Genomic DNA, 13,927 nt, shown 5'->3' with positions numbered 1-13,927 from the left:
ATTCAATGCATCATGACCTGAACTAGAGGGTGGATTGCCTGTATTCAGTCAGCAATCATTAACAGCGGGAGCCTGTTTTGCAAATTCACATGCCTTTAGAATTAAAATCAGGCATATCGATATCACAGTGACTGTGAATGGGAAAGTGTTGCTTTACTTCTCCAAAAAAATAAAAATAAACAAATAAATAATTCAAACAGGCCATTTGTAGCTGTGCATTTTCATTTACCAGCATGGTAATATCAGTAAGAGTGTAAAGTGTATTTAGAGAATAGTTCTAGTAGCTCGTAGCATCCAACTTACAGGACCTCATTCTGCCCAGCTGGACCTGACCAAGGTTAACAGGAAGTACCATCCCTACAGGTATTCCGATTCACTATTGAAAATTACTTAGTTAAAAACCTTACAGGTATACTTACCCTTTTAAAGTCCCACTTGTTATCAGATTCAGTTTTTTCCTCTTAAAGAAAATTATAGCCTCACTGCGCCATCTTGTGTTAACTTGCAGACGTGACTAAACTTGACAACTCATAAAGCTCACAACACTGTGCATCTAGCTTGAAAAAAGAGAGAAACTCAAAAGCCAAAAACATATTTTTGGAGCATTTTATTACTTTTCTGACAAATATATATATGAAGGTTTTCCTATTAAGGAAACATTCTTTCAAAGATACGTTTACAGCAAATTCATTCCTGCAAACAGACAGGAAACATGGGAAATCATCAGAAGACATGATGGAACTACCTATTTCTATTTGTGCCCAGGAAAGGTAAGGGTGCAATTTAATAATTATAATGAATTTATGACAGTGATACAGAAGTCAGTCTGGTCATTTTTGGTAATGATAAAAAATAGAGTTGTTTCACAGGCCAATGGGACATTTTTAAACATTTGTATTATCATAATACATGGGGTAAATTATTAGTTTTGCATCAAGGCACACGCATTGATAACCATCAGTGGAGCATTGCTTTTCTTGCCAAGATATTGGTCCCATTGGGCAGTACAACTGTACAAACTACAGAATAAAAAAAACATAACATAGGGCCTGGTTTGCAGGAAAACGACAAAAGGAAATTTCAAAGAATTTAGATCAATAATGTACATAGAAATATTGAGTTCAGGCTCAATTGGCGCTGAGACACAATAGTTCTTAAATATGGTGGCGGTGACATCTCAAACGCATTACTCAAATCTGCTAACCGTGACGGAAGACCTGTGGCTTTTACAGAGGATGGAGCTCAGTGAGGGATCTCTTTTTCTGCTGTATGAACTCCTGTAAGCTTCTTTTTCCTTGCCTGAAGTTGCTCTCCCTCCTTGAAAAAGGCAAGATGACCTGCAGTCTGAGGAGAGTCTCAATGTTACTAAAACTTCTTATCTGTGACGTCTTGAGGGTATCGAGCACAGTAGTTGGGAGATAGCCGGCTAGGGGATCCAACCATTTCTCCTTCCATGACTTCATCTCAGAGTGAAGGGAGACCTGATCTGGCAAGTCCTCCTTGTACAGGCGGAACACAAGACCACTAAGAATGCTGGTTTCTACTTTGGACATTGCGTAAGGCACAATCTCCAGACACTTTAAAGTATCCAATACCTTTTCTGTGAAGAGGTCATCAATCTCTGCAATTGAGTGCTCTACAACCTTCATGCTCACTGATTCTTTGTAAAACTCACTCAATGGCTCTTGAAGCACCGAATGCAACATTGTGACATGGAGTTTAGAAGCCAATGCGACAGCTTCCTCAAACCAGGCCTTGTGATGGGTGTCAATTTCACTCTTCAGTTTACTGAGGGACGCTTTGAGATCGGGCAAATTATTCACAGCAAGCAACATATCTAAGGGTTTGCCCTGAAGAGACTGGCTTAGCTTTTTAGTCACACTCAAGACGTTTTTCTGCACAACGGTTGATAGGATGAACTCAAAGTTTCTGATTGCATTGAAGAACTGTGATGCTTGCTGCTGGTTTGAAATACTTCCCTCCCCTTTCAGCTCATTCAAGCATAGCATGACTGCTTCTAAAATCTCAACCATCACTTCATGCATGTCATGACTCTTCTCCCAGTTCTTGATGAGTTTGTCCCTCAGCTCGTTACCTTTTCCTTCATCGTGCTGGAACACGTGAATGATCATGTCTTCCAGTTTGTTCTGCCGTTCTGCATCCTCTGTGAGCCAATGTAATATTTTGCCTATGAGAACTGCTCCATCAGCTGCTTCTTCAGCAGGAGAAGATTTGGCCAGCCATACATTAATAGACAAAGCAGAGCTGACAGTTCTTACAGCCTGGGGGTATTTTTTAGCTACTGCTAAACTTACAGCCCTCATCTGAGCTCCTACTTCACCAACACTCAGCAAGGCCTGACCTCTACAGTACTCCATGTTAAGCCCCCATTTCTCAGACAGGGCAGTCTCAATAGCATCTGCAAGGACAACTGGGTCTTCACAGTAAGGGATAAATGCCAGTGTTTCCTCACACTGGATGTCCTCTTTATTTAGGTACCTGATGCACAAGGGGACATAGAGCTCACCGTCAATTTCAACAGCTTGCTCAGTTATAACTGTGAAGAACTGAGAGTCCCAGAGTTCCTTGAGGATTTGTTCACGTAGTTGTGGTTCATAGAAAGATACTGCTTTTCTTGGTCCTTGAGCAACCTCCAGTATCACTTCATTATGAGCCAAATTCACCTCTCCATCAGCAGGATTCTCTGCTACACTGGAGGCTTGCAATTCTGTTGGTGCCCCTGGTTTTACTTCAATGGCTCCTGATTTCAAAAATAAAAAATAAAAACATGTCAATGACGCACAAAGACCTTCATATAAAACAAAATTTTTGCTTATTTACTGCTCATTGTGTTCCTACAGTCAGAACTATTCACAGTGATGTCTTAATCATGTAGTTGCCATGAATGCACTTACCACTGTCCAGCTTTAGTCGTTGCAAAGTTCCCATCACCTAAAAAATATGCAGAACAATTTTGGTTATGTAATGCTGATTAGAATTGCTGTTAAAAGATTTCAATTTTCTTTCCTTTTACAATATGATGATTAAGCAAAGTATGATTCAAGACAGCACCTACTGAATGTTTTTCCTTCATCAATTAATTAAGTTATTTCTATTTTCTTGATTAACCATTTTTGTCTGGTGTCTAAAATGTCAGAAAAATGCATGTTAAAAGTTCCCAGACTTCGAGGTGAAGACTTCAAATGTCTTGTTTTGTCTGACCAACTATCCAAAACCCAAAGATATTCAGTTCATCATAGAAGATTAAGCAAACTCAGAAATATTTACATTTGGAAAGCTGTAAATCTTTGCCTGGGAAACTCACAATCATCATGATCCAACCATTTTTACTTTACCTGGGATAGACATGGGTTGCTCTCTGGATCCACCTCCATACACCGCTCAATGACCTCTGGTAATCTCTGCAGTGTTGAGCTGTGAGAGTGGAGCAACACGTGATCCGTTCTACTGCCTTTGCATAGAGTGTTTTTTAACAGATCCCTCATGGAATTCAGCGTGGTTTTCATCAGATCAAACTCCATACTGACACTCGGCAGGACAGCTACTAGCCTAAGCAGTAAGGTAACAGCTGGGTGGCTCTTTGACTCAGGATGGACAAGTGTCTCAGCAATGGATGTTGGAGGAGCACCATCCTGGTACTTCTCTCTCCAGACTGTGGCCCAGGCACTGATTTCCTGCTCGGCTGCTTCTGGCTCAGGAAGGTCTGTAAGGTAGAGGCCGAATGGCTTGTCCATGGACTCCGACAAAATAGGCTGTGGATTGCAGGAGGGAAGCAATGACAGGACCGACAGGGCTTTTAAGTGGCTGTCTGAGAAGCTGTACTTCATCTCATCAATGAGACTTCTGAGGAGAGGGACACTCAGATTTTCTCTGTAGTATAACTCAGGAGATTCATAGCTGTTGGCTTCCTCTGAGAAGCATACTTGTTCTGGAGCTACCTTGGTTGCTAGCTGAAAGGCCTGCTCAAACCAAGATGAGTGCAGTGTGCTCACATTTTCTAACATTTTGTTGAGAGTCTCTATGATTGAGGGGATTTTTTCCACTTCACAGAGAATATCAGCAGGGTTTCCACAGCGGAAGACAGTGCTACAGTTACGAAGGGGAGCACAAGCATTCTTCAAAATCACAAGGGTGACAATGAAATCCATATTTCTCAGAGCGGTAGAGAGAACTTGTGCATGCATTGACTTGGCACCTGTCGCACTAGAGCTAACAGCATCCAGGCAGCTGAGAATACCCTCCAATGTGTCAGCAAGTATGTCAAAGAAGTCCTCTCTCTTTTTCCACCTTGAGCAACATGTTTCTGGAATTTCCTCCAGGGCCTCTCTTGGCATATTTAAAAGCCCATCAACAGCCTGTGCCAACTGTCCCTCTAGACAAGGAGATTCATCAAAGAACAGCAGCAAGTCCTCTGTGATATCCAACATTTTTGCTACTGAAGGGCAAGGCACACTTCCTGCCAGCCAATGGGCAAGGCCACAAGACTCACTTGGTGTTACAACAGAGAGTGGATAACTCTTGAGGAAATCCAAAGACATTTTCTTCAGGCTTTGGTAACCTGAGCCCAAGTGCATGAATGCTTGTCCTCGGCAGTGAGACATTGGTAAGCCCCAGTCTTCAGTGAGAATCTTTGCAAGGTTATTCGCTTGTGTATCAACATGACAGTTTTCATCAAATGGTAAGAAACCCATGAGCTCAACTTTTGGGGCAGACTCTCCGACATACCTGACAAACACAGGTAGGTGCGTCTTGTCGGCAATTTTCACAGGTTTGTCTGTGATCAGTGAGAAGAATGGAGATTCCTGTATTTCCTTGAGTATGACATCTCTGATTCCATCTATGAGGAGGTTCACCATTTCATCATCACCTAGAGAAGGTGCGCATTTGTTCTCCCTTCCAAACCAGTGGCACATGCTGAGCTCCTGGATGAAATGCTCTCTGTCATCTTCTGAGAGGTCAGAGAGACTGCTATTCTTTTTCCCCAGTAGTGCAGCCAGTCTGAATACTGTCACCAAACTTTGCCGATTATCTCCTGCGTGCCCGTTCTCCTCTGCTGGTTTCATGTCTTGGTCCTCAATCTTGTCAGGAGATTGTTCAATTTTGAGCTCCTCAGCTTCCTCCTTGATAGAATCAACTAAATGTATCAGGGAGAACAGCATAGAAAACAACATGGCGGTTATGGTAAACACTGAAAATAACTAAACCAAAAAAAACCAAAAAAAAAAACAACAACTTTTAATAACTTATTATTTAGGTAATGTGCTCTTATAACTAGGAATTGCTATTAAATATGTAATAAAATAATAAAAATAAAATATCTCAACAACCATACCTTCCATATTATTTTCAGAGTTCCTGATGAAACTTTTGGATTCCTTGTCCTGTGAATATACCCAGGTACATAAAAATGAGTCTGACATTCATATAATTAATAAAATATGGAGAATAAAACAACAAAAATAAACAAGAAATGTAACACTGTCTTTTTTTAGTATTAAAGAATAAAAGTACGTACCAGGCAGATACCCTCCAAGGCTTGCGGTGTAACCTTCAAACACTGGGTCACCATACGGTCCAGGTCTCTGCTGAAGTCCGTGCCCACCTGCAGCATAGCCAAGCACGAGGACCTGTCTTTAGGATTTGTATTTCTCAGGTACTCTTGAAACTTCTTGTGGCGCATTACAACACCACAGTCCTCCAGTGCTGTGCTGGGAAGCACAGACATAATCCTCAGCAGTGCATTGATGTTTCCAAAGTACTGCATGAGTGGCAGACGTAGTGTGTGAAATATGGAGTTTGGGATGGTCACAGATGCCACTTTGGTCTTCCAGGTTACTCTCCAACAGCACAGCTCTGTGAAGAAGTTGTCAGCATCGGGAAGATCACTGCTATAGAGAGGAGGCTTTGACTTCAAGCTCTCAAACATGTAACTCACTGTGACTGAGCATGGAACCAGAGAAAGGAAGTTGAGAGCTTCTTTGTGGTCTTCTGAAAAATGATCCTTCACTGCATTGATAAGGTTATCTACTAGGGGCACGCTTAAGCCATCTTTGTAAAACCCAACGGGCTTCATCATGCTGTCCCTTTGCACAGAGTTTTCAGGCACTTCAATCTGCACTCTTAGACTCTGTGCAATTGCACAAGCCTCATCAAACCAGTTCTGGTGAAACACCTTCATATTCGTCTTTACTCGGTTCAGAGTGGCCACAATACCACTGATTTGGCAAAGCTGGGATGCGGCACTGAAGTGGTCCTTCTGGAGACCTGCACTCAGCTCTCTGGTAAAAGAGGATGCATTCTTTAAGATGACCATGGCAATGATGAAATCAAATTCCATGACCTTGCAGAGAAGTGCCCCGGCTTGTTCAGACACAAAGGCTTTCCATCTCTGTGGGTTGTTTTTGATTTTCTCCAGACATTCGACCAGGGGCTCCAGCATCTGCACAAACACCTCATAAGAGTCATGCTTCTCTTGCCACAGGGCACAGAACTTCCCTTGTAACTCTTGGACCTTCTCATAGCTCTCTCTAAGACCAAAGGCTATAACATGGTCGAGTTGTTTTTCTAGAGTAACACTGCTCCCAAAAAACATCAAAACCTCTTCAAATGTATCCAGAGCTCTTTTAACAGCAGGCACTGGGATGGATTTTGACCACCATGTGTTGAAAGAGTAGGAAGAGCAGTGTGTGCTTATAGCAAGAGGATGTTTCTCCTGAACTTTGCAGGCAAAAGCTTTCAGCTTGTAGGACACGTCACCAGAGCCTAGATATGCTTGACCTCTGCAGTTGTTCAAATCAAGACGCCATTCAACGGTAACTATTTCCAGGAGACGCTGTACCATGGCATCACAATCAAGATCTGCCTCAAGGAATCCCATCAACTCCAGCCGCATGACATCAAAACTGTCCACAAACCTAAGGAAAAGTGGAAGATAGTCTTTCTCCCCCAGTTGTACAACACGGTCGATGAACAAGGAAAAGAATGAAGTTCCCACTTCAGTGAGGATTCCCTCCCTGACAGCATTCTCGCACACAGTAAGAACTTCTTTCATTTCAGACTTGGTCACATACTCAACCTCTCCATCCTGAGCGGAAGTGTCACTATGTAGTCTGCTTTGACTGCTGTATGCGGCCGTCACTGCAGCCTGTAAAGCTGATTTAAGAGCTTCTCTGTCAGTCTCTGCACACTTCAGCTCCACAAGCCTTTCAGCATCCATCTCTAGGTTTATGAGTTGTAATTCCTCTTCAGTGTCCTTCTCAGCATGGTTTCCATGGCCTGCCACTGAAATGAAAAATGGGAATGGTTGTGTAAGCAGATTTTACTTCATCATGTTAGTTACTAGGGGAGGGACTGGTAAATAAGCAAAAAAAGTGCATTGAATATTGCAGTTTAACAAAAATACTATTCAACTTGTTCAAGATATCGCCAACACATTTAATTCCAAAACTTACACAGATTTCCTTAAAATATACTGTAGCCATTATTCTGTAACTTTTTGTACCATCTTTTTGTATGAGGCTGTATTTTCACAAAACTGCCTAAAATTGTATATTTTAAAATTTCTGACAGAACAGCCTGTTGATATGGTCAATCAACAATTTAAAAAATATCTCACCTTTGGGAGTCTTCTCTTTTGTGTCATCATCCTGTAAAACACACACACACACACACACACACACACACACACACACACACACACACACACACTAAATAACGTACTTTCAAGTAGAAGAGTTGCTTTATCACTTAAGTCAGCTATGAAACTTCAATGGAATTCTGCTTATGGAAATCTACGCACCACTTGCAGCAACTGCAGGATGTCTGGATGCTTTTGGACGTATGAATCCACCATTTGTTCAACGTTGAAGTGCACATCTTGGTTCACATAGACATATGCCATGCTGCACTGTCTTTGGTCCTCTGGTGTAGCTCTCAGGTAGGAGTGGCACCGCTCCAGTACCATATGGTATTGTCCATACACGTCAGCCTCCGCATTCACACACGGAACAGTGCCTAACACCCTCAGCAAGCTCTGCACATTTGGGTAAAACCCAATATCTGGAATCTTGAGTGTAGCGAACACTGTCGTTGGTAGGATTCTGCGCTTGCTTGCATGCCTCCATTTCACTTCCCAGCAACCAAGCTCTTCGTAGAATGTGTCAGGCCTTGCAAGGTTGTTCAAGTTGGCGTCTGCTACTTTATCCCTGCGAATGCTGAAATTGTGGTCAGCCATGTAAGATGGAACTAACGAGAGCCATCGTAGAATCCTCACCATTTCAGTGCTGAACACTCTCTTCACCTCTGCAACAAGATACTGCAAGACAGGCCGGCTCAGAGTTTCTCTGTAAAAGTCCTCCAGTGGTGTTTCAGTTGTCTCTCCTTGGTCTATCTCTGGTTTAGTAACCTCCACTCCCAGCTTCTTGGCTCGGCCAACTGCATCTGAAAACCATTTCCTGTGGAATATTGCAAGCTCCTGTTGATATTTGTTTACCAGCTTTAAGGCATTTGAAATTGTGTACTGCAAGGTACTGCTGATGCTAATTATTCCCCTGAGACTTGAGTTGAGTATGCTCACACAACAGAGAGTGTTCTTCAGAACAACAAGTGTGATGATGAAGTTGAAATTCTTCAAAACTGGCTTGAGCTTGGCCATCTGTTCAGCAGTGTCTTCATCTACCTTTGAAATCATCTCATTGATGCAGTTCAGGAATGGCTCCAGAATATCTAACATAGTCTGGAAGGCATCAGTGCTATATTCCCAGTTCCCACTAACAGCTGCTTTGATCCTTTCCACTTCCCCTTTTACATGCCCATATGTCATCTGGATCTTTCCCTCCAATCTTTTGGACAGCTCTGGTGTTCTCCTGAGTAACGAGGCCACCTCCTCTACAGCGTCTGCAACCTTCTGGATGGAGGACACAGGCATGCAGCGAATGATCCATATGTTGAAGGCATATGGGTCACTTGGTGACAGAACTACTTGTGGAAACTCCTGCAGAATCCTGCAGGTAAGGTCTCGCATTTTCTGACACATACTGCCTGTAACCAGATAAGTGAGTCCTCTGCAGTGCTCCATCCTCAGCCCCCACTTGTTTCTCAACTCAGACAGAAGCATGTAAAACAGATTCTCTGCATCCATGTCGCATGGCAGGAACCCAATGAGGTGCTTTTGAGGGAACCCAGCTACTGTCACAGACCTAATGAAAACTGGGATCTGATCTTTTCCTTCTATGCTAGTCACATCTTGAAGCAGAATGGAGAAGAATCGTGCCAGTCTGAGGCTGTTCTGGATCTCCTCTCGCATGAGGTCTTCACTGAACTGGAGGATTTCTTTCTTGTCAATTTTTTCCACACAGATACGATTGAGAGCTTGCTGACCCCTAGTGCCTCCAATCGGCTCATCAGTGTTGATGTTTGCACCATTGATGCTGAATCCAGTCAGTGCCAGGATTTCTTTAAAATATACTTTCAGAGTCTCTTTTGCTTTGGAGCTGGCCACGTCCTCTTGTGTTAGGCTCTCTGTCAGCAGTTCAGGCATTGCACTGTTCTCTCCAGACAATTCTTTTGTCTCCTCAGTCACATCTGCTGTTGCTGTGTTTTCTGATAGGAAAGAGAAAAAACTCAATAAAAAGGGGGAGATGATTTTTAAAAATTGCAAATTCAATCAGTGAATCAATATTTACAACTTGGCAAATACATTTTAACAGACTGAAATTCAACAACTAATAAGGACTTTTTCAAGCAGTACTGTACCTTTTGTCTTCTTTACAGAAGTAGGTTCCTCTTCCGACTAGGAAGATTAAAAGGATAATTACATGTTTGCATTTTTCATGTCTGATGAAAGTTATTTGCAATCATTTAAAAATGCAGTCATTTTAAACATTTACACACTTACAGGATCTCTAGCTCGTTTCCTGTTGCAGGTTGATTGGTTATTCGCAGGAGTTGTAAAGTCAAATATTGTTGGAACAGCATCTTCCTTTAAGACACAACTGGAGGCACTCTAGGAAGAAAAAAACAGAAACAAAAAAAGGCGGTAACACTTTTATGCTACACCTCTAAAATTCAAGTTGACACCATATGATATTAAAATAAATAAATACAACTATAAGTATGTTTTATCTAATGATTATAAAAGACTTTGATAATTGATTAGAATTTTTTTTTTACCCTAACTTCTGATCAACACAAAGCCTGATAAAGGTCACTAAAAAGTAACCAAAGGTTTTGTTGTTTACAAAGAACCTTGGTATTATCCAACAAACCAAAACACGATGTCACTGAGCAACAAAAACTGTTGTTGCCTGACAGTATCAATGTTATCTGGTCATCGCTTATTAAGCAGTCTCTTCCATGCTGCTTTTAGTGTTGTATTTAATTCTCAATATTCATTTTCCCTTATTCCATGTGTTTTGGTACACGAGTAGCTTACAGTGGCTTCAGAAATTATTCAGACCCATCCACTTTTTGCACACTTTGTTGTTTGTTGTTGTAGATTTAATTTTGAATGAATAAAACTGTCATTTTTACCAATCAATTTACACTATCCAGTAATGACAAAGTGAAACATGTTTTCTCTCATTTCCCTAGATTCTGACCTTCCTGTTTCTGCCACTAAGAAGCCCCTCCACAGCATGATGCCTCCACCACCGTGCTTCACCTTAGGGATTGTATTAGCTAGGTGATGAGCAGTTCCTGGTGTTCACCAGATGTAGTGTTTGGAGTTCTGCCCAAAGGTTTCAGTTTCTGTCTCGTCACTGAACTTTAGTCAAGTTGTAGACACATCTCAAGGAAGCCACAGCATAGGGTCTAAATACACAAGCACAAGCTTTGTGTTTATCTTAAATTAATTGTAATGTAATTTTTTAATAATGATAATAATTTAATAAATTTAAAAAAATGTATTTTCACTGTGTTATTATGGGTTACTAACTGTAGTCTGATGGGCAAAAAAGGAAGTTTTATCCATTTAAAATTAAATGTATAAAAGTGAAGGGATCTAAATATTTCCTGAAACCAGTTTAATGTTCAGTTTTTGTTGACACTATCAAAGTGATGTTGATACAATTCTGTGGGATTTTTTTGAGGCTATAGTTTTATTGGATTACACTCCATTGATTGATTGCACATATGTATCACTTACATGTAAGTGAATAAGGAACATTAAAAACATCTCTTTTTTTTCTTTTTACTTTGCAAGCTTCACAAAGATATGGATTATATTTGAGCTTTTGGATTAAATTGCATTAGATGTTTTTCAAGTATAGCCAATAAACTGGTAATTCTGTATTAACAAATCAGGGAAGAAAATGGCAACTCCTATTCTTGTCTAACACACAAAAGGGTAATGAGCAATAAATCTGCATCTTACCTGATGAGAGATCATAGAGGGCTCAAAGTGCTTTGCACAAAGTCTGTACAGCTTATGCACCTGCTCAGGAGGCTCTGATGACAAATCTTGGCGACGACAGTTGTTCAGCCATTGTTTACAGCTGAAAAATAGAGGGGGGGAAGAATAAATGGTTGGGTTCAAAACCATAAACTTGATTAAAATAGGCATTTGCCAAAACACTTGTGCACATTATTTTCTGTTCTCTAAATAAATTAAATAATGACTTGACAAAAATCCATAAGAGCTCTGAAAGGTTGGAGAACTCCCAATTATTTCTGAGGTGAAAACAGTCTGCTCCATTTTGAACGCTGTTCACTGTGATGCACCAATTTGACAATGAGCATGGTGACGCTTTACATTAATATAGACTGCAGCAACGGGCAGGGCTGCTTGAGCTAGGCTACTTCCTTAAGCAGGTTAATTAGGTTATGACACACTGGAGGCACAATACTTGCATCAAGAAGCATAGCAACAATGTTTATTCAATAATTATTTAAAAAGGTGACCTGCTTTTCTTATCTCAACATGTTCAACATACTCACTGGGTGAAAAACTGACTGTTGTTCTTATACAATAGACAATCACTTTAATATAACATTGGTCCAAACCATTGTAAATGCCAACTGTTTCAGTCGGCCACTGACACAACTTTTAAAATGCCAGTTACATTAAATGACTTCATCACTGACAGAATGCAAAGATAACAAAGATAAGACAAAGATAGACAAAGATAATGGTTTGTTAGATTATGTGTTTGGTTTTATGAGGTCAAGTCTGGAACAATTAACTGGATTCGGCTGATACACCTAATTGAAACTGCTTTGGTTATCTGCATTTGTAACCCTGCCTCAGTGTTAACGATGATATAAAAGAAAGAATTAAGCTGTGACTAAAGCCTTCACCACTTTATATCTGCTCTTCGCTTGTATTCTGTCTTTTATTTTTCATATATATATATATATCCCTCTCCTGTCAACTTATTTAATTGATGCATACAGAGAATAAGGGTGGATAGAAATGCCCAAAAGCAAATGAAATTTAATTCCGTAAATCTAACACATTTTTAGGTGGGTACCAGTTTTAAAACAAGCACACGGCAAAGGGACGGGAAGAAAAAAACACAAACTCATTGCAGGGCTGGGCATTCAATTTATTGAGACCCCGTGATGTATTCGGAGGTAGTCTTTCCTCTGGCTTGGAGGTTACATTTCCTGTGCACAGACACAGTGCTGTGATTCAGCCAGCTGAACTACAGCTGCCATGAAATTACAGTTCTAAAATTAATTCTATTCAATTGATTTTTAAGCAAGATAACATGCTTATAGTTATGTAATGCGGCCGGGATCTCAGAGTGAAAAAACAGCGCCATATATGAAGCAGCAACAGGATAAAGGGAGGCGCTAGACTGCTCTTTATTCATACGGGTATCACCTTTTAAATCGACGTAAATATAAGTTTCAGTTTATATTGTTCAAGATGAACTGCACTGTAAAAATGACTGTGTGATTTACGCTGTTTAGTGAGCTACAGCCACAAGAAAATAGCATTATCAATAGGTGGATTTTCAATTTTCCTGAGCTAACGTCAGTCCTTAACGTTACACACTACTGAGACGGTAGGTGTCGTGTACCGATGGCGATTTAAATTACAGCACAAAAAAGTTTTTAAGTATGGTTTCTATTGGGTTTGTGAAATGACTGAACACAAAGATAAACTGGTGGAGCCAATATCACAAGTCACTGTCGGTCTCTGAGTCTAAATCAGTGAACGGAGCCTATTTCACACGATTTTTTCTTTCAAGAGTAACTAGTCTGCGCCATTTTCGACAGACTTGTGTCACTGTTAGCCAACATGATGTTAGGCTAACGCCAGTGCTAACTGTGGATAGCTGACACATTCATTGTGCATGCTCAGGGCTCATTTCTAACCCACGGCTCAATGAATTAAGTATATGTCTTACCGCTCCGGATCCACGGGGAAGCTGAAAAGTGTAGTGGTTGATTCCCCTTGCTGGTAATCACAGCTCGGCGCGGCGCAGCAGTCAGTCATTTTGGACTGCAATGTAGCTAGCTGGTAAGTTAGCTAGCTTAGCTGGCGGTTGCAAGCTGGCAAGCCTACTATGAGCAAACCTGCAGGAGAGTCTACAGAGTCATGCCTTGGGCACAACCTGCAACCGACACAGTTGAGTTTCAGTGTTGTTTTAGCTTAATGTCTCTTTGGCAAACTAAGAACCTACTAATTCCATGCTTTCAAAAGTTGATGTTGCGTGGTGAGCCAAGAGTCGCCGAAAGCGTGTTATCCCACCAAACAGGAACTACACCGTGCAGTACAACATGTTACTCAGCAGAGGGCAGAGTGGCCCCGCCAGGCCGGCCAAAGAGTTTCACTGTCAAGATAACTTCCATCCTATTCCAGTTTAACCGAACAAAGCAGGGAAGCAGCCCAAGTCCTCCAACGTGGTCTTTCAGACCAATTACAAATACTTTTGATTTCAGACGTGGTTAGACAACACGT

The 13,927-nt window shown here is 41.1% G+C and overlaps 1 protein-coding gene across 1 annotated transcript; it reads right to left on the bottom strand.

Annotated features, from left to right (window-relative positions):
- Positions 1 to 592: 592 nt before the first annotated feature.
- si:dkey-250d21.1 (uncharacterized) lies at positions 593 to 13,810 on the bottom strand. The gene is made up of 11 exons (XM_056397201.1): positions 13,374 to 13,810; positions 11,393 to 11,513; positions 9,917 to 10,024; positions 9,775 to 9,811; positions 7,820 to 9,621; positions 7,637 to 7,667; positions 5,537 to 7,302; positions 5,354 to 5,402; positions 3,357 to 5,155; positions 2,916 to 2,952; positions 593 to 2,761 (listed from the first exon to the last, which is right to left on the bottom strand). The coding sequence occupies exons 1-11, from the start codon at positions 13,460 to 13,462 to the stop codon at positions 1,227 to 1,229; spliced, it is 7,374 nt and encodes a 2,457-aa protein (XP_056253176.1). The 5' UTR covers positions 13,463 to 13,810; the 3' UTR covers positions 593 to 1,226.
- Between the last annotated feature and the right edge of the window lie 117 nt (positions 13,811 to 13,927).

Source organism: Seriola aureovittata, chromosome 15 (genome assembly GCF_021018895.1).
Source record: "Seriola aureovittata isolate HTS-2021-v1 ecotype China chromosome 15, ASM2101889v1, whole genome shotgun sequence".
In the NCBI taxonomy this organism is placed as follows: domain Eukaryota; kingdom Metazoa; phylum Chordata; class Actinopteri; order Carangiformes; family Carangidae; genus Seriola; species Seriola aureovittata.
Note: the sequence above shows the minus strand (reverse complement) of the source record. Positions and strands in the feature narration are given on the sequence as shown.

Bases quoted from the DNA above. Each gene is read 5' to 3' on its own strand.
- si:dkey-250d21.1 (XM_056397201.1), bottom strand. From the start codon at position 13,462: ATGACTGACTGCTGCGCCGCGCCGAGCTGTGATTACCAGCAAGGGGAA. The intron at 7,668-7,819 runs GTGCGTAGATTT...TGTGTTTTACAG, and splicing joins TCCTGCAGTTGCTGCAAGTG to GATGATGACACAAAAGAGAA. The intron at 2,762-2,915 runs GTAAGTGCATTC...TTTTGAAATCAG, and splicing joins ACGACTAAAGCTGGACAGTG to GAGCCATTGAAGTAAAACCA.